Source organism: Ceratotherium simum, chromosome 17, assembly GCF_057802395.1.
Source record: "Ceratotherium simum simum isolate JZ-2026a chromosome 17, ASM5780239v1, whole genome shotgun sequence".
NCBI classification, from domain to species: domain Eukaryota; kingdom Metazoa; phylum Chordata; class Mammalia; order Perissodactyla; family Rhinocerotidae; genus Ceratotherium; species Ceratotherium simum.
Window position 1 is genome coordinate 16,301,129 of NC_141916.1, and position 23,936 is coordinate 16,325,064.

The window sequence follows — 23,936 nt, forward strand, 5'->3', positions numbered from 1 at the left end:
AGAGTCCTCATCTTGAAAACAAAGATGAGTAAATAAATAACTTTTCAGGCTAATTTCTAGCACTACCCTGAGGATCAAATGAGATCATAGATGAAAAGACTTTGAGAAGAAAAAAAAACCCTTTGCGAATCTTCTAAGTTATCATTAATACAGATTTTTTGTTTATGCAAATCAAATGTAAGTGGAAATGCAGCATTATTTTTTACTACCTATAATAGTTGGTTGATTCATCAAATGTTTATTTCATGCCTTTGTGCAAGACCTTGGGGGAAGGGAGTGGAGACTGAGGAAGATGAAAACTAACATTTTTTTGTGTTTGGTGCTTTACTTTAAAGAAGGATAAGACTTAGTCCTCTCCGCTCAGGAATTTGCAGTCTAGAAGGGGAGAAGACAGAGTACCCTTAAGGAGAATTTGTGCCTCTGTTAATGTGGGTGTTGAGTCAGTGGGCTTTGTTAATAGGTAGACAGCACAGAGGGCAGTGTTTTCACTTGCTCACAATAAGCCTGGCTGAAACTGCTTTAAGAAGCAACTGCCCTGACCCTCTTGCCCACAGGCCGGCCTCCTCCCACGTGACCTTCCCTAATTTCCTTGGCACAGTCTGCCCTCAGGCCCAGCCCACCACTTATTACAAATAGTATTGTAATGATTACTGGTTAGTCTTTTCCTGCACCAGCTCTCTATGGCCTAAGGAGAGCCTGAGTGTTTTCTCTTTGAAGGCTGCCCTGGGCCAACTGAGCCGAGTTAACCAGCTGGCTTTCCTTTGTGAGCGGTCCACTCTCTTGTGGTGAGCATGCCATTATTTTACATGCCGGCCTCCCTACTGGCCAGTTAGCTGTGGCGCACAGGGCAGACATAGCACCCAGGGTAGTGCTGGGCCACAGAAGTAGATAGTCAGTGTTTGCTGAACTAGCTGAACCTGTTCCTCTCTTTGAGAGCCAGTTGGGTTGTGAAATAGAAATGAGTGGTGTGAGGCTACCTTTGTCACCTGTTAGACCTTTTTGATGATAGTGCATTGAGGAGTTGGGAAGGCACATGATGTACTAGGGCCATTCCTTGAGCCTGGTGATATGTATATTTTAGAATTCTTTTTGCTCCTTAATTACTCCTTAATCTTTTTTTTTGCTTAAAAATAACCTTTATTTTAATTATATAAGTAATATGAAATTATTGTATAAAAATATAGAAGTGTAGGGGCCGGCCCTGTGGTGTAGTGGTTAAGTGCGCACACTCTGCTGCTGGCGGCCTGGGTTCGGATCCCGTGCACACTGATGCACCACTTGTCCGGCCATGCTGTGGCGGCGTCCCATATAAAGTAGAGGAAGATGGGCACGGATGTGAGCCCAGGGCCGGTCTTCCTCAGCAAAAAGAGGAGGATTGGCAGATGTTAGCTGAGGGCTGATCTTCCTCACACACACACACACACACACATGAAAAAAAAAATATATATATATAGAAGTGTATAAATAAGAAAATGAAAATCATCTATAATTCCAATACCCAGAAATAACCAGAGTTAATATTTTGAAGACTTTTTCTGTCTTTAAAAAAATGCGTGAGGGGGCCAACCTGGTGGTGCAGCGGGTAAGTGCGCACGCTCCCTTTCGGTGGCCCAGGGTTCGCAGGTTCGGATCCCGGACGCGCACTGACGCACCACTTGTCAAGCCATGCTGTGGCGGCATCCCGTATAAAGTAGAGGAAGACGGGCACAGATGTTAGCCTAGGGCCAATCTTCCTCAGCAAATAAGAGGAGGATTGGCATCGGATGTTAGCTCAGGGCTGATCTTCCTCACCAAAAAAAAAAAAAAAAAAAAATGCATGAGGCGTGACTGCAAATAGGTATGGGTTTTCTTTTTGGGGTGATGAAAATGTTCTGGGATTAAATAGTGTGATCGATGCACAACTTTGTGAATATACTAAAAACCACTGAATTGTACACTTTTAAAAGGGCAAACTTGATGGTATGTGAATTGTGTCTCAATAAAGCTGTTATTTTCCTAAAAATGCTTAATAGATACATATACACAATATTGTCTTTTTCATAACTGAAAGTTGCTGCTTTCATGCTCTTTTACTGCTAAATGTTTCAGCATATGTTTTCTAAGAACATTCTCTTACACAACCACAATGCAATGATCAAATTCAGGAAATTTAACAATGATAGAATACTAATATTTATGATGCCATTCGCAGTCAGATTCCACCAGTTGTTCCAATAATGTTCTTCATAGGTTTTTTTCTTCCTTATCCAGGAGCCGATTAAAGATCACACGTTCCTTTTGGTTTTAATGTCTCTAGTTTCCTTCAATCTGGAACAGTTACTCAGTCTTTCTTTGATTCTCATAATATTAACATTTTTGAAGAGTACAAGCTAGTTGTTTTGTAGAATGACCCTCAATTTAGATATGTCTGTTTCCTCACCATTAAATTCAGGTTATGCATTTTTGGCAGAAATGTTACATAATTCATGTTGAGTGCTTCTCAATGCCTTATGTCAGGAGGCCCGGGCTGTCAGTCTGTCCCATTATTGTTGGTTAGCCTTGATCACTTGGGTAAGGTGATGTCCACCAGGTTTCTCGACTGTAAAGTTACCATTTTCCCTTTTAAGTGTTTTTAAGGAAAAGAATTTTTACAGCATTACCCAGAGGAAAAAAGTGAAGGTTTTTCCAGGTTTTAGTGTTGGGCTGATGTTTCTGAATGGGAGAGAGCAAGATGTAACAACATTTGAAAATTAAATAAAAAGGAAAAAAAAATCAGTCTAGGATGAGGAGGCAGGCAGGAGTTCAGTTAGAATTTGGATTTGAGCAACCAGTAGAAGATGGTGCGGTTCACCAAACCAGGGAACCCAAGAGGAAGAGCAAATTTGAGAGCGCTGATAATGAGTTCACTCTTGGGCCTGTTGAGTGTGAAGTGCCTGTGAGACTTCCAAATTAGGCAGGTGGCTTCATGGATCTGGGCTCAGGAGCGAGGTCTGGGATGAAGGAGTCACCAGCATGTCACCCTGGGAATGGATGAGATTGTCCAGGGAGACATGCAGAATACGGATGTAAGAGGCCTTGGGATAGAACCCTGAGGCACTCTAGCATTTGAGGGAGGGCAAGAGGAAGGTGAAATGCAAAGGAAACCAAGAAATGGTCAGGGGTAGTCATGGAAGCCAATGGAAGAAAATGTTTCAAGATGGGATGGCAAACTATGTCAGCTCCAGAGGGGTCAAGTAGGGTGAAGATGAGATGTATCCATTTGATTTGGAGGCCGGGAAGATCTTGGTGACCTTGAAGGTGGAAGCTACATGGTGGTGGGCTGAGGAAAGTGAGGGAAGAGGAAGTGAAGAGCGGGAGTGGAGGCAACTCTTAAGAAGGCTGGCTGTGAAGAGGAGGTGGCTGCAGTAGGAACATGTCGTGAGAAGTTTAAACAATTGAAAATGCTGTGAGAAAGGTAGCAGGAAGGAGAGTTGAGGAAATGAGAGGGGATAATCAAGAGGGTATCCCTGAGGGAGAAGGAGAGGAAGCCTTTAGACCAGTGGTTCCAACTCAGATATCTACCAGGCCAGGCAGGTAAAGCAAATGAGTGTGGTGGGCTGGTGTGGACTGAGGTGAAACAGAACAGAAGGTTCTAAGGGCCTGTGCACGGTGAGCTAGTGTTGGGGTTGTACACCTTCCCCCGTTGCCATGTGCTCTGCAGTGCCCTCTTGTGGGAGGAATATGCATCCTCACCCTCCACCCTAGGGCTTGCTTTGGTCAATAGGATATGAGCAGATGTGCCACATGCCAGGTCTCAGCAGAAGTTATGAGTCGATGCATGGTTTTCTCTGCCCTTTGCTCTTTTCTCTCTGCCCTGAGAACGTTGTGTCCCAGATAGGGGCTGTTCCTTCAGCCTGGGTCTTGGAATAAACACATGAAGTAGAGCTATAGCCAACTCCACCACCAATGTAAACCATGCAAGAGAAATAAACCTCTGTTGTTGTAAGCCAGTGGGATTTTGAAGCTATTAGTTACCACAGGAAAACTGGCTAATACAGGAGTTCAACTAAAATAAAACTATACTAAGATATCATTTTTCACTGCCTAAATTAAAAAGATTCACAAGTTTCCACGGCGTACTCTGTTACTGAGGCTGAGAACATAGGCACTTTCATGCACTGCTACAACCTCTATGGATGTTGGCAATCCTTATCAAAATTATAAATGCTGGGAACAGCCCAGTGGCGCAAGCGGTTGGGTATGCATGCTCCACTGCAGCGGTCTGGGGTTCACCGGTTCGGATCCTGGGTGCGCACCAACGCACTGCTTGTCGAGCCGTGCTGTGGTGGCGTCCCATATAAAGTAGCGGAAGGTGGGCATGGAGGTTAGCTCAGGGCCAGTCTTCCTCAGAAAAAAAAAAAAAAGAGGAGGATTGGCATCAGATGTTAGCTCAGGGCTGATCTTCCGCACCAAAAAAAAAAAATTATAAATGCTGATGGCTATAATCAGAGACAGACAATTACAAGTCTGGCAAGGGTGTGGAGAAATCAGAACCCTCGTACATTGCTGATGGGAATGTAAATGGTACAGCCAGTTTGGAAAACAGTGTGGCAGTTCCTCAAAAAGTTAAACATAGAGTTTCGATATGACTCAGCAATTCCACTCCTAGGTATGTACCCAAGAGAACTGAAAACATATGCCCACACAAAAACGTGTACATGAAAGTTCATAGCAGCATTATTCACAATAGCCAAAAAGTCAAAACAACCCAAATGTCCATCATTTGGTGAATGGAGAAATAAAATGTGGTATATCCATACAATGGAATATTATTTGGCCATAAAAGGGAATGAAGTACTGTATTGATATATGCTACAATATGGATGAACCTTGAAAACATTATGCTAAGTAAAAGAAGCCAGTCTCAGAAGATCACATATTGTATGTTTTCATTTATCTGAAATGTCCAGAAAGGCAAATCTATAGAGGCAGAAAATGGATTTGTGGTTGTTGGAGGTTGTGGGGAGGGGAGAATAGGAAGTGACTGCTAATGAGTTTCTTTTTGGGGTGATGAAATTGTTCTGGAATTAGTGATGATGGTTGCACAATTTTGTTACTGTATGAAAACCCACTGAACTGTACAATTTAAAGGGATATGTTTTATGGTATGTAAATTATACCTCAATAAAGCTGTTATATTAAAAAAAAAGAATGAGGAAGTTCTATATGTACTGATAAGAGATGGCCCGTATATTGTTAACTGAAAAAAAGCAAGGTGACAACAGTGATAATATGCTATCTTTTGTGTAAAAAGGGAGAAAATAAGCATATATATTCGCATTGGTTAGTATTTGCGTTAAAAACTCTGAAAGGATACCCAAGAAACTAATAAAAATGGTTACCTGTAGGGATGAAGGTGGGAATGGGGCATGTGGAATGGGGTGGGGATTAGACTATTCACTATTAATATTTTTATATATTTTGATTTTGAACTACCTGAATATATTGCTTAATCAAAAATAAAAAAATTGAGAAGAAAACATAGTGAATGCAAAGCTATGATAATAAGAAAGGGGCAACTCCACCTACAGGTGATTGTCGCTGTTTATTAGTTCAGGCCGAGTGTTGCTAGCTCTTCTGATTTTTTTCACAAGAAGCTGCAAGTTTCAGTATGGACAATTATTTTTTAAAGTTTTAAAATGTACTGTGCAAGCCAAACAAAATGATGTCTGTGAGTGGGAGTTTCCTCACCGTCTTCCAGTTTGTGACCAGGCTTTAGACGGTGAACTTGAACTTCAAGAGGGCGGGGCTGTGATCTTCTGCTCTCCATTGTGCCTCTAGAGGCCACCAAAGTGCCTGGCACATACTGGATACTGAATAAATATTGGAGGGAGGGCGGGGGAGGAAGGGATCCAGCATGCAGGTAACAAAAAGTTGAGTGAGTTTTGATGGCTTTTATTTTCTCTTAAGAAATGTGAAATGAAAGAGAGAAACAGGGAAAAGGTTGATAGGTCGGTAATTTGAGAGTTATGGGGAATTTTTGAAAGAGTTGCTACAGAGCACTGGACATAGAGCTGACGATAGAAAATTAGTGATGTTGCCGGCCCGTGTAGAGCGTCCAGTTGAGCAGAGTCAGTGCTGTTGTTCTCCTCTGAAGCTGCTTACTCCTTCCCTGCAGTCCTGGGAATTCCCTTCACCTCTCTCCTGTGTTGGAGAAGTTTGCTGTGGTCTGATTCTCTATCCTTTGACTATGACCTGATTTTGGTTTGTTTGTTTTTGTTTTATCTCTGCAAGTCTTTGGAGCCTCCATTGTTCTGGACCAAGATTATAATCTGTCTTCGTGTTGGTCATTCAGTCGATCCTTTTAATCTATCCTTCTGTTCTACAAAGCTTTCTTTGATTTCTTCCCTCCTTTTTTCCCTTCTCCTTCTGAAACTTCTGTTAGTTGACTATTGGGCCCTTTGGATTGATCTTCTAAAGTTTTTTTCTCTTTTATTGTCCATCTCTTTATATTTTTGTCTTTCTGTGTGATTTTTCTTGGCTTTGTTTTATTTCTGATTTTTTGTTTCACTTGTCATATTTTGAAAATCCTAGAGCCACTTCTTTTAAATTTTTCTGGCTTTATTGAAGTATTTCCCTTGTCACTTTATTTTTTATTTATTTTTTTCTCTTTGTGAGGAAGACTGGCCCTGAGCTAACATCCGTGCCCATCTTCCTGCACTTTATTTGGGACGCCACCACAGCGTGGCTGGACAAGTGGGGCATCGGTGCATGCCTGGGGTCCGAACCCGGGCCGCCAGCAGCGGCCCCTACGCCACGGGGCCGGCCCCCCCCCAGAGCCACTTATTGTTCTCTGAGTATTCCTTTTTGAAAGCAACCTGTTCTCTTTATGGATGCAATATCTTGAATTTTTGAGGCTTTCTTCTGCTCCCTGCATTTCCCTTCTTCCACCAAATTGCTGTTTTCAGTTTGTCTGTTTTTACCTATGAGGTTCACAGTAGGGGCTTTCCTCAATGTCATTTCCTTGGATTAATGTCTGTGATCCTTGGCTGGCTGTCTGCTCATGTTTAAGAGCGAGGCGCTAAGGCGTACTGGGAGGCCCAAGTGCATGGACAGGCCATATTGACAATGGGCATCTCCAACTAGGTGACTGGATAAGGACTCAAATAAGAGCATCCGTAGGTCTCTTTTCTGGGGCTGTTGTTTCAGTTTCTCTAGAAAACAAACCTGCTTCTTTGGAAGTAGTGGGATGGGAAGGGAGTTGCTTGGCTTAAGGGGCAGGGGGGAGGAGAGTGAGGGTTTAACTGTTCCTTATACAAATTTTCATCTGATTTCCATGTTTTTAGCTATGCCCCTCTCTCCTGCCTTCCGAGATAGCTAGTGATTTCAACCCCTGAGCCTTCCTGGGCTTCTGCCCCAAGAACCAGCTTGTTTCCTGTTGGCATAGCCCTTTGCAGCCATACTGGTTTTGATTTTCTGACATTTCTAAACCAGTTACCACTTCTCATCTGCTTTCTATCTTCTCCTATTATTGACGTCTCTCACCTCTTATCTCTCTTCTGATTTGCTTTATTCTTCTGGTCCCACCGATGGAATTTTAGTGGGGTTTCAGGAAGGAGTAGGGGTAAACGTATGTGCTTAATCTGCTGTGTTTCATGGGAATGAGCGCAGAGACCATGAATTTACAGTGGTACCGATTTGAATGGTTTAGGTGGTTTTCACTAGCAGAATCCAGCCATCCTGGTGGATTTGGTGAGAGAAGGACTGGCCAGTTGGATTGAGGTTTCGCCAGGTTGCTTTGGAGGAAGGACAGTAGGGCCAGGGAGTTGAGGATTTTGGACAAAGGGTGGTTGAAACGATGGGCCATACAATCTAGGTTGTGTAAGTGAAGGAAAGAAAGATATGAGGGAGCTGACGGTTAGAGGAGTTTATGATCTAGAAATCCCATGAAGTCAGGAAAAACTTGTGAATTTTTTAACAAACCCTGCTTGGTCCTACCAGCATCTTCTCAGCCCCTGGCTAAAGCACTCTTCCTAACTCTATTCATGTTTCTTTGCTTTATCGTTTTCACTCACCAGTTAATGTCCTGCTTGCTTTTAAAAAGAACAACTCGGGGCCGGCCCGGTGGCGCAAGCGGTGAAGTGCGCGTGCTCTGCTGCGGCAGCCCGGGGTTCGCTGGTTCAGATCCCGGGGGCGCACCAATGCACCGCTTGTCAAGCCATGCTGTGGTGGCGTCCCATATAAAGTAGAGGAAGATGGGCATGGATATTAGCCCAAGGCCAGTCTTCCTCAGCAAAAAGAGGAGGATTGGCAGATGTTAGCTCAGGGCCGATCTTCCTCACAAAAAAAAAAAGAGAAAAACTCTGCGGGCAGAGGCTCTTCCTTCTCTCAGGTACCCAGGGCAGGATTCTGTGTGGGGAATGAGGGTAGTGATGCCTCGTCTCCCTGTTTTCCCCTGGAGGAAACTGGGAGTGTTCGGAGCCCTCACCTCCAGATTTCATTGCTGAGCAGTGACCGAGGTGGAATGGATAAAGGAGGTGCCGGCCTGGTGGACAGAGCCATGGTCTTCCCTGCAGACCCTCTCTTCAAAGCTTTGGGAAGAGCCTCCTTCCAGCCGGGGGTCTCTCTTTCTTCACCAGTCATTCCCTCCTTGCAAACCCCTTGCAACCTGTTTCCCACCCCACTGCGGCAGGAAAGTCCCCCCTGACCTGCCTGCCGTGTCCAGCAGCCCCAGCTCCTATGACCACCAGCAGATGCCTTGGAGATTGTCTCTTTAAACCCCTTATTTTATAGAAACTGAGGCCCTGAGGCGTCCTTACTCCTGCTCAGTGGTCTTTGTACTACAGCAAACTCAGTGCCTGAGAGAACCACATGTGAGGAAATGGAACAGGATGATTGGGGGCCACACACGCCTGGGTTCAAAGCCAGCTCGGCCATATACTGGCTCCATGATCTGGACAGCTTAGATACGTCGTGTCTCTGCAGTCTCAGTTTCCTCGTCTTTACGTGTGGGTAATAGACTTGCCCTCCACTGTCGTGAGGATTAGAATAATGCACATTAAGTACAGAGCGTGGCATATAAACACTCCAGTGGTTCCTGTTCTTGTGAGCTCTTTCCCTCAAGCCTCTCGACCTAAACACCCCACTGCGGCCACTGCCAGGGGAGCTGCAGTGAGCACTGGTGAAGGATTGACTCTTTCATTCTCAAGGCCTGGGCCAGCTCTCCTATTTTCCCCAAACCCACTCTACCAAGGAAGAGTTTAAGGGTAGGACCCAGGTCCCTTTGGACTTGTGTTTTCAACTAGTGGGGGGTCCAGTGGTGTTGATAGTGGATTATATCAGAGCAGCCCACTTTGAGAAAGTTTCCTCCCTTTCCACATTTTCTTTATCCTCTTGCGCCTCATTTAGGGGGTTCCCCAAGCCTTGTGTTTGCCCTTCTCTCCCTGGCCATCTCTCTGAACATCCTCTCCCGTGGGGAATGGAGCCCGTCACAAGGCTTCAGCTGTCCCTTGACTCTCAAATCTGCTTTCCCTTCTAAGATCTCATCAGAGCTCTGGGCCTGACCTCCTCCCATGTGAGTGTCTGTAGTCCCAGGACACCTCCACTTGGTGGTGGTGTCCACCTCCACCTCCCTCCCCCTCATCCACTTGGATGAGTATTTCCAAGAAATAACCATTTTACTTTCCATCCAAGTAAAGTAAATAACCATTTACTTTACTTCCTCTTTCTGTGTTCCTATTTCTTTTAGGGGCACCATTATTTTTCCAGTCACCCAGGCATCAAACCCCAGGGTCATCTTTGACTCTTCCTTCTCCTCCGACGTAGATTCCCTAAGTGTTGCATTCAGTATTATCCAGTGAGTGGCCAAGCCTGCAGATTCCTCTTTCTGTCTTTTCCTACTGACACCACCCTTATTCAAGCGTGGATCACCTCTTGCCTGGTTTTCACCAACAGCCTGTTCATTCTTCTGCATCCTGCTGCTGTATGCTGGTCTTCTGAAAGCATCAATTTTATCACATGACTCCTTGCCACAGATCTTTCAGTGACCCCATTTCCTGTAGGATAGAATTTGGATTCCTTGGCCTGGCTGGCACTCTGGGCTCCCCATAATCTCGTGTAGCTCTGCCCCCCTGCCTTTGCTCCTGTATCATCCTTGGAGACCCTCCCTCCAGCCAGCCAGGCGCCTTTGCTGACCTTAGAACAAGCCATACTCATTCTTTTTTTTTTTTTTTTTTTTGGTGAGGAGATCAGCCCTGTGCTAACATCTGCCAACCCTCCTCTTTATTTTTGCTGAGGAAGACTGGCCCTGGGCTAACATCCGTGCCCATCTTCCTCCACTTTATATGGGACGCCACCACAGCATGGCTTGCCAAGCAGTGCGTCGGTGCCTGCCCGGGATCCGAACTGGCGAACCACGGGCCGCCGCAGCAGAGCACGCGCACTTCACCACTTGCGCCACCGGGCCAGCCCCGTGCCATACTCATTCTTGATGTAAGCTCATGGCGTTCCTTCTCTACCCCCGAATGCCTCTCTGCCTCCCTTTCACCAATCCCATTTCTCCTGTCTACTTTCAAGATCCGGCTCCAGTCCCACTGCAGATCTTCCCCAGTCTTCAGCCTCCATCCACCTCTTCTTTTCCTGAATAGCACTTGGGATCAGCATCCAGCCATGCCCTGGACTGTGACTGTTGCCTGTGCATCTTGTCCTCCCAGTGGGACCGAGAGGCCTTGTCAGTCCCCAGCACCCCGTCGTGAACACAGTTGGTGCTCACTGCCAACAACCACTCTCTGTTTATTGAGCACTCTCAGCCTGCAAGGCACAGGATTACTCTTGTTTAACAAAATGCTTCCTGAGTATAACCTCCTTTTCCTTCCTGCTCTAGGAGAGGGCTTTAGAAATCGGGACAGTTCTGAAAAGACTCTGGGGGTTGGGATGCTGAGAGATTAGCTTCTGAGGCCTCCCTAAACCATTTCGCCTCCGCATCTCTCTCAGGCTCCCTCCCCCTCAGTCTCCAGGGTCACCTGCAGCAGTTTCCTGCACCTGTCCCCGCTGCCCTTGTCTCCCTGGCAGCAAGTCCCCACTCTGGGTCCTTTGATTCACAGTAGGAAGCCCCTCTTCCTGCTGGCTCTCTGCTCCTCTCAACCCTGATGTTCATGTGGCCAGTGTTTTTGCCTTTCATCTCCTTTCCTCCCTTGTCTTGTCAGCTAATGATTATTCAGGGGACTTATCTTAGCCTGCTGTCCCTATCTCAAATCTGCGTAAGTTCCCTTGAGGGCAAGGGTCAAGAGGGTGCTATCACGGTCATGTGACTGCTGCCTATACCTCACTCCCTCTGCTGCCTGGTCCTAACATTCTGGAAAGCTAGCTTTGTGCCCTGCCTCCAGCTCACCTGGACAGAGACCTGAGCAGAAACGTAAGCCTCTCGTCTGTGCCTCAGGTGGGCAATGGCCGCTAGATTCACCTGCTCAGCGCTAACTGCCTTCTTCTTTCCCACCCGTTTCTGCCGGCTTTCTCCCTGGATGCTTCACTTGCCCTTGTCTGTACAGTGAAGGCTGGGTCTGAGCTGTGGGACTGGGACCTTAGACCCATGATGGGGTTGGGGTTCTTGCTGGTTAGGTCCAGGTGGGGTACACTGGCTGAGAAGGGAATGACTCCTGCTCTGCCCACAGATTTATCCTGATGGCTGACTCCAAACCACTCCTCTCCCTTGATGGGGACCCTGTGGCTGTAGAAGCCTTGCTCCGGGATGTGTTTGGGATTGTCATGGATGAGGTCATTCGGAAAGGGACCAGCGCCTCTGAGAAGGTGGGTCCTTTCTCCTTCCTCCTCCTCCTGCCCATCAGACCTGGCTTAGAACCTTCCTGTTCCCACCAGGCTTCTCCCCAGAATTCATCGCTGTCTCACTGTGGGCCTCAGGGGTCACAGACTGTGTTTATTTACCCTGTTCCATGTGCGGTTTTGAAAATATTCCTAACTTGTTTTAAGTGCAAGGTGGTGGTGTCTTGTGTCTGCTGAGATGTGGTTTGGGCAGCCAGTCAGTGGGGTATCTAAGGCCCCAGAGTCTCCCACTTCTCCTCCTAGGTCTGTGAGTGGAAGGAGCCGGAGGAGTTGAGGCAGCTGCTGGATCTGGAGCTGCGGAGCCGGGGAGAGTCGCGGGAGCAGATTCTGGAGCGGTGCCGGGCGGTGATGCGCTACAGCGTGAAGACCTGTGGGTCCTGGTTCTGGCGGGAGGGTGTGGAGTGTGTGCCTGGCTCCACTCTGAGCTCCCTGCCCTCCTTCTCCAGGTCACCCTCACTTCTTCAACCAGCTCTTCTCAGGGTTGGATCCCCATGCTCTGGCTGGGCGCATTGTCACCGAGAGCCTTAATACCAGCCAGTGAGTCTCCCAAGGCCCCTTCACTCCACCCACAAAGGATTCGGGTTTGCAGGAGACATACCCTAGGGGTGGGGGAGGAGAATGGTTTTTGCCCCCTCCCTGTTTTCTGGGAATCTCTGCTGGCAGTTTTTCCCCTCGGGCCCTTTGGGCTCCCTTCCTCCAAGCTTTCTAAGGCCTCCTGACCCATTTTTTCTCACTTGCTTCCCTGATTCTTTGTCATCAACTCGTTCCCCACTGTGGACCCTTCCCTCACTCATTCTCTCCCACTCCTCTGAGTCTGGTCTGGACGGCCCTCCCTGTCCCCTTTTCTCATCGTTCCCTCTTTGGCAGGTACACTTATGAAATTGCCCCCGTGTTTGTGCTCATGGAAGAAGAGGTGCTGAAGAAACTCCGGGCCCTGGTGGGCTGGAGCTCTGGCGATGGGGTCTTCTGCCCTGGTATGTGAGAAGGAGGGGGGCCTTCCTTTGGCCTTTTTCAGGGTTCTGCCTCCCCCATCATTCTCTGGCTCTAAGCTGGCAGGGAGGGGTGATTTCTCTTTGCTTTCTCTCCAGCTGGGCTGGGGCCAAACTGGAGAGAAACTGCCCAGTCCCCTGAATCCTCGTGTTTACCGAGCAGTCCGTGGGATCAGCGCTCCAGTGCCTGTGCTCTCTGGGCGGGGGCGCCGCTGTCCTGGGGGCAGCCTAGGATATGGAGGGGGTGGTCAGGGGGACCTGCGGTTCCCGGGGCCGTTCTGGGTTGTCAGTGTGTTCTGGGTCGTCAGCGTGCCATGGGAATTCGTGGCCTGAGAGCTAATCACCCATGCTTCTTTGATCAGTTCTGGGTGGAGAGGTCAGGGAAGGCAAGCTCTAGTTTTGACCCACTGCCCCTCCCTCTTGCCACCACCCCTTTCCTGTGACAGGTGGCTCCATCTCCAACATGTATGCCGTGAACCTGGCCCGCTATCAGCACTTCCCGGATTGCAAGCAGAAGGGCCTCCGGGCCCTGCCGCCCCTGGCCCTCTTCACGTCAGAGGAGGTGGGAAGAGGCACAGGCCTCCCCTGGGCTCCTGATTCTAGTCTCCAGCCAGCTGAGTCGGAGACCCATCTCCTCTGGGCCAACCTGCCCCCGGGCAGATGTGCTTCCTTCCAATCAAGGGGGCTGAGTTCACGCTCCCGTTCACCTTGCCTTCTGTCTGGAGTGGTGGAGGGGCAAAGATTGCGGTGCACACAGTCCACACCCTTTCAGCTCAGGGTGTGGTCCATGGACTAGCAGCATCAGCATCACCTGGGAGCTTGTTAGAAATGCAGAATCTCGACCCCCACCCCAGACCTACTGAATATGAATCTGCATTTTAACCAGACACCTTGGTGATTCATAGGAGCGTGAACATTTGAGAAGCCCTGGTCTACAGGTCTCATCTCTTGCAAGTCACACTTACCTGTCTGTCTCTCCCCATCCTCCCTGCCCTCTTGCCCCTAGCCTAATTGCCCTCTGCCTTCCTCCACAGTGTCATTACTCCATCAAGAAGGGAGCTGCTTTTCTGGGACTTGGCACTGACAGTGTCCGAGTGGTCAAGGCAGATGAGAGGTGAAGGTCCTTCTGTCCACATGGCTCAGACCCAGCCTGGCTCAGTGTACCTGCCTGCTGCCAGAAGCTCTGGCCTCAGGCCCATGCCCCTGGTGGACTTCTCTCCCCTCTCTGTCCCTGCAGAATTGCTACTTCTGTCACCAGTGCCTGCTAGAGCCTGCTGACCTGTCTCTGAGATCTGTTTACCCCTCCTAGGGAAAAGTCAGCATTGTGGCCTCTGCATTGCCAACCCCACATTACCCTGCTTTCAACAGTTTGCCTCCTAGCCTGGAGAACCTCTTACTTCTCTACCCACTCAATTTTCTTTTCCAGAGGGAAAATGATCCCTGAGGATCTGGAGAGGCAGATCAGTCTGGCCGAGGCAGAGGTGAGTGAGTGAGGGGCACTGGGGCAGTGGAGCAGGACCCCTCTGTCCCTTTCTTGGAGGGTTCTTTGGACTCCCCCTACTCAGGGCACCCGTCATCCCTCTCCTTGATCTCCATGCCTGTCTTCCCTAGGGCTGAAGTGATCTGTGGGGAACCTGAGGGGCGAGGATGCTCTGCGGTGCTCTCAGGGACTCTGCTGATATCACAGGCAGGAGCAGAGCCCAAGAGGCAGGAGCAGGACTGAGTCCCAGGTGACACCACAGGAAGGCTGTTGGGTCTTTTGTGAAGAGCTTCTTTTACTCAGCATAAGAAGTGTAGTGTAGCGTGGAAGGTTCTGTGAGCTCGGAGGGTCTATGCAGGGAGAAGCTCAGGAAGATGTGCAGCCCAGGGCTGGCCCCGTGGCTTAGCAGTTAAGAGTGCGTGCTCCACTACTGGCGGCCCGGGTTCGGATCCCAGGCGCGCACCGACGCACTGCTTCTCCAGCCATGCTGAGGCCGCGTCGCACATACAGCAACTAGAAGGATGTGCAGCTATGACATACAACTATCTACTGGGGCTTTGGGGGAAAAAAAAAGGAGGAGGATTGGCAATAGATGTTAGCTCAGAGCTGGTCTTCCTCACAAAAAAAAAGAAAAAAGATGTGCAGCCCAGTGGTGAGGGGTGCAGGCTTTGAGCTGTGGGAAATGTGGGGGCACCCACACTCTCCTCCACACTGGGGGGATATGTGAACTGCTGTAGCCATCATGGAGGGCATTTTGGTACCGTCTATACAATTTTTTTTACTTCCTCTGGGTAAGATTTGCCCTGAGCTAAGATCTGTTGCCAGTCTTCCTCTTTTTGTATGTTAGCCATTGCTACAGCATAGCCACTGACAGACGCGTGGTGTAGGTTCATGCCCAGGAACTGAGCCCGGGCAGCCAAAGCAGAGCACACCGAACTTAACCACTAGGCCACTGGGGCTGGCCCCATACAATTTTTAAATGTATCTATCCACTGATTCAGAGTCCCACTGCCAGGGTTTATTCTGTAAATCATCATCACAAGTGCTTAGAATTCTGTGCACTGGAACAAAGTGTAAAATTTAAAAAAAAAATTTTAAATGCCCACCAATAGATAAATTATGGTATATCTTTGTGTCTCAGTTTCTTCCTTTGTAGAATGAGCATAATATAGAACTTACCACATAGGGTTGTTGTAAGGATTAAATGAATTAGTGTATGTAAAGCACTGAGAAGAGTGAAGCACTGTATAAATATTAGCTGCCATCGTTATTTTTGTTGTTATTGTTATTGGAATACTACGTAGCCAATTAAAAGAATAAGGTGGGAATATATAGAGTAACCTGAAAATACCTCTACTATATATTTAAGTATATATTGCAGTATAGAGTGGACACTTTGAGCCTATTGTTATTTAGAACAATATGTGTTTATTGATATATGGGTATTACCTCTGAGTAGCAATATGAGCAGCAATTAGAATAGTGGAGTACCACTTTCATTGTATAAACTTCTTTTGGTAATAGCTTTATTGAGGTGTAATTCACATGCCTTACAACTCACTCATTTATAGTATACAATTCAATGGTTTTTAACATATTTACAGAGTAGTGCAACCATCACTACGATCAATATTAGAACATTTTCATCACCCCAAAAAGAAATTCCATAACCTTTAGCCATCAATCCCCAATTCTTCCATAGCTCCCATTAAGCAACCACTAATCTACTTTGTGTCTCTATGGGTTTGCCTATTTTGGATTTTTCACATAAATGGAGTCAAACTATACACGGTCTTTTGTGATGAACTTCTTTTACTTAGCATAATGTCTTCAAAATTCATGCATGTTGTAGCGTGTAAGAGTACTTCATTCTTCCTTATTGTCGAATAATATTTCATTGTATGGATATACTACATTTTATTTACCCATTCATCAGTTGATGGACATTTGGGTTGTTTCCACTTTTTAGCTATTATGAATAATGCTGCTCTGAACATTTATATACAAGTTTTTGTGTGAACATGTTTTCATTTCTCTTGGTTATATACCTGGGAGTGGAAATGCTGAGTCATCTGATAACTATATTTAACCTTTGAGGAGCTGCCAGACTGTTTTCCAAAGTGGCTGCACCAGTTCACAGTCCCACCGGCAGTGTATGGGGGTTCCAGTTTCTCCACATCTTCACCAGCACTTGTTATTTCTCTTTTTGATTGAGTCATCTTAGTGGGTGTGAAGTGGTACCTGTGGTTTTGATTTGCATTTCCCTGCTGACTAATATGTTGAGCATCTTATCATGTGCTTATTGGCCATTTGTATGTCTTCTTTGGAGAAATGTCTATGCAGATCCTTTGCCCAGTTTTTACTTGGGTTTTCTTTTCTTTTTTCTTTGTTTTTTTTTTTGGCTGAGGAAGATTCACCCTGAGCTAACATCTACTGCCAATCTTCCTCTTTTTTTTTTGGTGAGGAAGATTAGCCCTGAGCTAACATCTGTTGCCAATCCTCCTTTTTTTTTGCTTAGGAAGATTGGCCCTGGGCTAACATCTGTGCCCATCTTCCTCTACTTTATATGTGGGATGTCTGCCACAGCATGGCTTGATAAGCAGTGTGTAGGTCCATGCCCGGGATCCGAACCTGCAAATCCTGGGCCACTGAAGTGGAGCGCGCAAACTTAACCACTACGCCACCAGGCTGACCCCAAATCTTCCTCTTTTTGTATGTGAGCCACTGCCACAGCATGGCCACTGACAAATGAGTGGTGTAGGTCTGCGCCTGGGAACTGAACCTGGGCCGCCGACGTGGAGCACCCCAAACGTAACCATTGGGCCACCGGAGCTGGCCCTGTGTTGTCTTTTATTATTGAGGTGTAAGAGTTCTTCATCTATTCTAGATATAGGTCCCTTATCAGATATATGATTTGCAGATATCTCCTTCCATTCTATAGGTTGTCTTTTCACGTTCTTGAAAGTGTCATTTGAAGCACAAAAGTTTTAAATTTTGATAAGGTCCAATTTATCTATGTTTTCTTTGGTTGCTTGTACTTTTGGTGTTATATGTAAGAAGGCTTTGCCTAACCCAAGCTCACAAAGATTTACTCCTACAGTTTCATGTAAGAGTTGTGTAGTTTTAACTCTTGCATTTAGTTCTGTGATCCATTATGAGTTAATTTTTGTGTGTGATGTGAGAAAGGGGTCCAGCTTCATTCTTTTGCATGTGGTTATCCACTTGTCGCAGCACCATTTGTGAAAAGACCATTTTTTCCCCCAGTGAATTGTCTTGGCATCCTTGTTGAAAGTCAGTTGACTGTAAATGTGAAAGGTTATTTCTGCATTCTCAATCTCTTCCTTTGATCTGCATGTCTATACTGTCGACCACATTATCTGTATTAAGGTAGCTTTGTAGTAAGTTTTGAAATCAGAAAATGTGAGTCCTCCAAATTTGTTCTTTTTCCGGGTGGTTTTGGCTGTTCTGGGTCCCTTAAATTTCCACATGAATTTTAGGATCAGGTCGACAATTTCTGCAGAGAAGTCACCTGGGATTTTGATAGGAATTGTGTTCGGTCTGAGATTCATGAACATGCAATGTCTTCCCATTTATTTAGGTCTTCTTTGATTCTTTCAACAGTGGTTTGTGGTTTTCAGAGTATACGTTTTGCACTTCTTTTGTTAAATTTATTTCTAAGTATTTTATTCTTTTTGATGTTCTTGGAAATGAGATTTTCTTAATTCGATTTTTGGATTGTTCATCGCTAATGTATAGAAATACAATTGATTTTTGAGTATTCATCTTGTACCCTGCAAACTTGCTGAACTCATTTGTTAATTTTCATAGTTTTTTAGTGGATTCCTTAGGATTTTCTAGATATGATATCATGTTATCTATAAGTAGAGATAGTTTTGCTTTTTTCCTTTCCAATCCAGATGACTCTGATTTATTTTCTTATCTAATTGCCCTGCTAGAACCTCAGTACCATGTTGAATAGAGGTGGGGAGAGTGGACATCTTGGTTTGTTCCTGATCTTAGGGGGAAGGCTTTCAGTCTTTCACCGTTGAGTATGACGTTACCTGTGGATTTTTCGTAGATGCCCTTTACCAGGTTGAAGACGTTCCCTTCGCTTCCTAGTTTGTTGAGTGTTTTTTATCATGAAAGTGTTCGGTTTTGTCAAATGTTTTTTCTTTGTCTATTGAGATGATCAATAGAGTACATTGACATGTGTTTTTTCCCTTTATTTTATTGATGGAGGGTATTACATTAATTGATTTTTGGATGTTAAACCAAGCTTGCCCTCCTGGGGCAAATCCTGCTTTGTCTTGTTGTGTCATTCTTTGTAGATGTTGCTGATTTTAGTTTGCTGGTGTTTTGTAGATTTTTATGTCTATATTTATAAGAGATAATGTCTGTAGTTTTCTTTTCTTGTGGTGTTTTTTCTGGTATTGGTATCAGGGAAATACTTGCCTCATAGAATGATTTCAGAAGAATTCCCTCTTCTTCCGTTTTTTGGAAGTTTGTGAAGAACTGGCATCGGTTCTTTTTTAAATGTTTTATGGAATTCATCAGTGAAGCCGTCTGAGCCTGGGCTTTTCTTTGTGGTAGTTTTTTGACTACTAATTCAATTTCCTCATAAACTTTTGTACTATTAGAATTTTTAAAATTGCATTTTGATCTTCCAGTAAGACATTAAAATTTTTTGAGAGTATGAGCTTTGGAAATAAGGCCATCAAACAGACCTAAGTTTGAATCCCATCTCTGGAGCTTCGGCTTGGGGGCAGGTTTCTTAACACCTCTGACTCTCTGTCCGCACCTGCAAATTGAAGGGGACAGTGAAACATTGTAGGTTGAAAGGGCCCAGGTCAGACATGCGAGGAGTTTAGAGCTGGTCCCTGGCACCAGGCTCGGGGTAGCTTTTGAGATGATGTCACAGCCTCTTTCTCCCTCTGCATTTTTGCCGTAGGGTGCTCTGCCATTCCTGGTCACTGCCACCTCTGGCACGACCGTGCTGGGAGCCTTTGATCCCCTGGAGGCAATTGCTGACGTGTGCCAGCGTCACGGGCTGTGGCTCCATGTGGATGTGAGTGGGGCTTGGGGCTGAGGGTGGGGTGGGCTGAGCTGAGGCCAAGGCCCACGTTGTTTCTTCTGCTCCACAGGCCGCCTGGGGTGGGAGTGTCCTGCTCTCACAGACACATAGACATCTCCTGGATGGGATCCAGAGGTGCGTACTGCCCCCCACTCCCTGAATCTCACCCTTGAAATCCTTGATCCAGAGAATAGTCGTGGACTAGGGAGCTTCAGATGGGAGTGGGGGGAGGAGGTTGGTAGGAGGGGAGGTTGGAGAGATGGTTGATTGGGGCTGGGAGGTCAGACGTCAGGCATGGGAATTCTTCCTGACTGCTGAGCTGGAGGGAGACCGAGCCCCTTTACTGGAGATCCAGAAAAGGAGGGGGGCTCTGGTTGAGCAGCTGACCAAGAGGAGGAACCAGCTGCCCCAACTTTGCTATGCCGCCCTCCCAGGGCTGACTCCGTGGCCTGGAATCCTCACAAGCTCCTCTCGGCAGGCCTGCAGTGCTCAGTTCTTCTTCTCCGGGATACCTCGGTGGGTCTGCCCACACCCCTGTCCTGGCTCCACCTCTCACACTGGACCTCTGTCTTCTTTTCTATCCCACCTTAGAGAGGGGCCTGGCCTTACTATGTTCTTGCCATCCCATCTGAAGCTGAATATCTGTGACCACCCTAATCCCCTGTAGTGGGCTCCCCCACTCCCTTTGTGGCCTGTCTTCATGCAAAGGAAGAATTTCCAGCTTGAAGTTGTAATCAAAGGAATCCTGGGTCAAGTTTGGGAAGAACTCTGGGTATTGGGAGAAAACTCAGAGAAAGGGGTCTGAGTCAGCCAGCAGCCTTCCCATCAGTGCCGCCTGGTGCCAGGGAAAGAAGTGGGTGGGCTGAGCTAAGAAATCCCCCAGTGCAGCCCTGGGGAAACCTTGGTGCAGAGGGTGGGGTCTGACAGTCTCCCCACCTACCCCCCCAGAACCTGCTCAAGCGCTGCCACGGGTCCCAGGCCAGCTACCTCTTCCAGCAGGACAAGTTCTACGACGTGGCTCTGGACACAGGAGACAAGGTGGTGCAGTGTGGCCGCCGCGTGGACTGTCTGAAGCTGTGGCTCATGTGGAAGGCACAGGGCGGGCAAGGGCTGGAGCAGCGTGTGGACCAGGCCTTTGCCCTTGCCCGGTAGGAGTGGGGAGTGGTCCCAGTTTCCCTCCCCAGGACCTGTCCTCCACACCCCTCTCCTGCTCTCAGTGTCTCTTGGCTCATTCTCTGGGTCTCTTTTGTTTCTGTGTCTCCTCCATCTGTGATTTCTCTCTCTGTTCGCAGGTACCTGGTAGAGGAATTGAAGAAGCGGGAAGGATTTGAGTTGGTCATGGAGGTAGGACCAACCCTGTGCTCTTTTGCATCCCCCTGTTCCGCCAGCCTGTCCCACACGCAGAGCCCTGATGGGGGAAGAGGGGCAGTGGGAGGGGACGGTCTCCCTTCCTCAGCTTACACCTTCCCCTCCCTGATTCCTCCCAGCCCGAGTTTGTCAATGTGTGTTTCTGGTTCGTTCCCCCCAGCCTGCGGGGGAAGCAGGGGAGTCCGGATTACAGTGAAAGGCTGGCTAAGGTAGGCTCTCTCTTCGAGGCTGTGGTTAACCCAGTTTAGGAACTGGTGCGGCTGGTGCGTTTCTGCCCCCTGCTGGCTGTGACTGGCATGGCAGGGCCCTTGGCTAGTCTTGCTTCTGAGGTGGGGACGTGAACTGGAAGACACCCATTTGTCCTCATTTCTGTGGGGGTGGGGATGGGGAATAAGGTATATTTCTGGAAAGTAGGAAGTAGATAGAGGGGGCATGACAGGGGAAGTCACCAGTGTGCAGTACAGCAACCCCGTGCTGGGAGTTCTGCTGGGAGCTCAGGCCCAGGACAGAGACGTGAGGCAGAAAGATCACGGAAGATGCTGGGGACAGCACAGCCCCTTGAGGCCAGTCCACATGTGCCCCCTAGAGGCGAGGAGATCTGTCACGTCCTGGTCCCTAAGGATAGATTGGTACTAGGTGCTGCAGATGATCCAAAAGAACAAGAATGTTCTTGCCCTTAGGGAGGTATTATTTTAGAAAACAAGAGTTACCTATTAGAAACCAGTGTGTTCAAGGTGGTCTTGTAAATTACATCTTCGATCACAGGGTACAGATCAAAATATTACAGGAATTCAGAGAGGGGAGGAGAAGGTGTTAAGGATGACTAAGGCTTGAAGTTAGACTACAGCAGCGTTGGGATTCTGGGAAAAGTCAGGACTTGGCAGAAGACGGCCTCTGTGACAACTTGGAGATAGGTGAAATGGGGAATAATGCAGAAGGTGGAGAAGGCCAAGCAGGTTGGATGTGGTGGAAAAGGTAAACTGGGGCCACGGTCAGGCTCACAGCAGTGAGAGCTGCATTGCTAGTGGGAGGGTGGCTGGGTGGGAGGGAAACGCATCTGGGGGCCGGGCTGGAAGCCAGCACAGCCCCTCACCTGACCCCGGGCTGCAGCTGGACGCTCTCCCCACCCTTCCACAGGTGGCCCCGGTACTTAAAGAGCGCATGATGAAGGAGGGCTCCATGATGATTGGCTACCAGCCCCATGGGACCCGGGGCAACTTTTTCCGCATGGTCGTCGCCAACCCCGCCCTGACCCGGGCTGATATGGACTTCCTCCTCAACGAGCTGGAACGGCTAGGCCGGGACCTCTGAGCCCTCTCCTCCTTGCTGCTGCCCTTGGCATCCCCCGCCCGCTCCCCGTGTGTTCCCTCCCTATTCTCAAGAACAACCTTTCTGGGAAACACAGTGGTCTTAACAATGTTTATATACTTACCCACTAACTCTCCTATTCAATATTTGATATTAGGAAAATGTTTAAATAAATAGTATATCCATATCGTAGGATGTTATTCTGCCATTAAAATTATGTTTACAAAGAAGATTTTTATTGATATGAGAAAAAATAATTTTAATATAATGTTACGTTGAAAAAGCTGGATATAAGACTTTATGTATAGTAACATCTGAACTATATTCAAAAATACATAGGAAAAGACTGATGAAATGAAATGAAAATGAAATATGAAATATATGCCAAATAATAATAATAATAGTTTTCCCTGGGATGGAATTATAGGCACTTTAAAAGTGAACTTCTTTATACCTTTTGTGTCCCCCCTTCTATTATATAATGAATATGCATAACTTTTGTAATAGGAAAATAATAAAGTTAAAATTTCAACTGTATTATTTTGGTTATGTTTTGAAGTTTGTTACCTTTCAACCAAATAATGGAGAATGCAAATTTATTTTTTTAAAAAGGCAAGTGTAAGAGAGGCTAAGAAGAGGAACATTTTTTTCCCCAAAAATCTTTAGTGGGAGGGGAAAGACCAAAAGTGGAGTCACCCTAAAATTAATTGTACTTTACTGACATTGAAGACAAAACAGGCACTGATTATGTCTTGAGACCAGAGCCTTGTCCACTTAACCACTCTTGAAAAATCCTCACCCGCGCCCACACACGCACACACAGAGTGAGAATTTTCCTTCTGTAATCTAAACAACAGAAACAAAGAAAAAAACCCAGCAACCAAACCAACCACTGTTCTGTCTTCTGGTATTGCTATTGTCTTACATAAAAACATGCAATTGACACTTACCATCCAGTGCTGGTGTTGCTTCTCAGTCACTTTTTTGGGAAAGAGGCATTTAGCTACACAAGTTATTAAGGACAAGTGGCAAGTTTACCAGAACTTTTTGTTATTTCCAATTCCTAAAAATACCGTTTATGAAAACAATAACGTGGTCATGTAAAAGTCATCCAAAGTTATTTGAAGAGGCAAATACAGACTGTACAAACCACAGCAAAAGAACATCTGAATCTCAGACCCAGCTCTCTTGACCATTTGGGGGAAAAAAACCCAAGAACCTTTCAATTCATAAATTACTAGTAATGCCCCTATAAACTTGTTATTCTTCTTATAAATGGTATTTCAATTTCTTCCAAATAATCAAATTGTTTTGAGAGTATTAATAATTAACTCCAAGCCCTGATCTGAAAGAGTTCTATATATCTGCAAAGTGTGTTAAACATAGTAAAACAAAAAAAGGCAAACTAAAGAAATCCTTATTTTCAATTCAAAGCAAAGCCAGAAAGCAAAAACAGAAACAAAATCTTCAAATTCCTTGAATCATGTTCATTTAAGAAATATTTTTAAGAGAAGGCCAGAAGGACAGGACATACTTTTCCCCATCTCTATAAAACTGATGCTTCTTTTCCTCTGTTCCCAAAATCAAACCTCAAGATCTCTGGGTACAATGTGGCAGTCACTTGCTTCCTCTCTCTGTCAACATTTACTGAGCTCCTGCCGTGTGTAATTCCTTTCCCTGCCTTCAAAGAGTTTAGGATTTAAGCAGTCATCCCTCAACCAAGGCGTGGCCCTGCTCCAGGGCCTTTGCATCTGCTGTCCGCTTTTGCCTCAATATTTATCCATCTACATGGTTCCTTCCCTCATTGCCTTTAGATTTTTGTTCAGATGTCACCTCCTTAGTGAAGCCTTCCTTGAATGTTCTATTTAAAATCACATTTTCACCCTCTATGCTTGTATTTGCTATTCCCTCATCTGCCCTGTTG

The 23,936-nt window shown here is 46.6% G+C and overlaps 1 protein-coding gene across 7 annotated transcripts in view; it reads left to right on the plus strand.

Annotated features, from left to right (window-relative positions):
• The window catches only part of CSAD (cysteine sulfinic acid decarboxylase), a 26,366-nt gene extending 3,817 nt beyond the window's left edge, over positions 1-22,549 (plus strand). For 3 of the 7 annotated variants that reach the window (XM_087442340.1, XM_087442334.1, XM_087442337.1), the window contains 14 exons: positions 11,628-11,763; positions 12,040-12,166; positions 12,243-12,333; positions 12,664-12,770; positions 13,232-13,347; positions 13,820-13,899; positions 14,212-14,266; positions 19,214-19,330; positions 19,407-19,471; positions 19,771-19,852; positions 20,285-20,484; positions 20,629-20,680; positions 20,824-20,913; positions 21,842-22,549. In XM_087442340.1, coding sequence (XP_087298466.1) covers positions 11,638-11,763; positions 12,040-12,166; positions 12,243-12,333; positions 12,664-12,770; positions 13,232-13,347; positions 13,820-13,899; positions 14,212-14,266; positions 19,214-19,330; positions 19,407-19,471; positions 19,771-19,852; positions 20,285-20,484; positions 20,629-20,680; positions 20,824-20,913; positions 21,842-22,015 — 1,482 coding nt within the window. In that variant the 5' untranslated portion in view covers positions 11,628-11,637 and the 3' untranslated portion in view covers positions 22,016-22,549. Of the gene's footprint in view, positions 1-10,430; positions 10,450-11,627; positions 11,764-12,039; positions 12,167-12,242; positions 12,334-12,663; positions 12,771-13,231; positions 13,348-13,819; positions 13,900-14,211; positions 14,267-19,213; positions 19,331-19,406; positions 19,472-19,770; positions 19,853-20,284; positions 20,485-20,628; positions 20,681-20,823; positions 20,914-21,841 lie in introns of those variants that run through there. The other 4 variants (XM_087442335.1, XM_087442339.1, XM_087442336.1 and 1 more) reach the window with 4 other exon arrangements.
• The last annotated feature ends 1,387 nt before the right edge of the window (positions 22,550-23,936 follow it).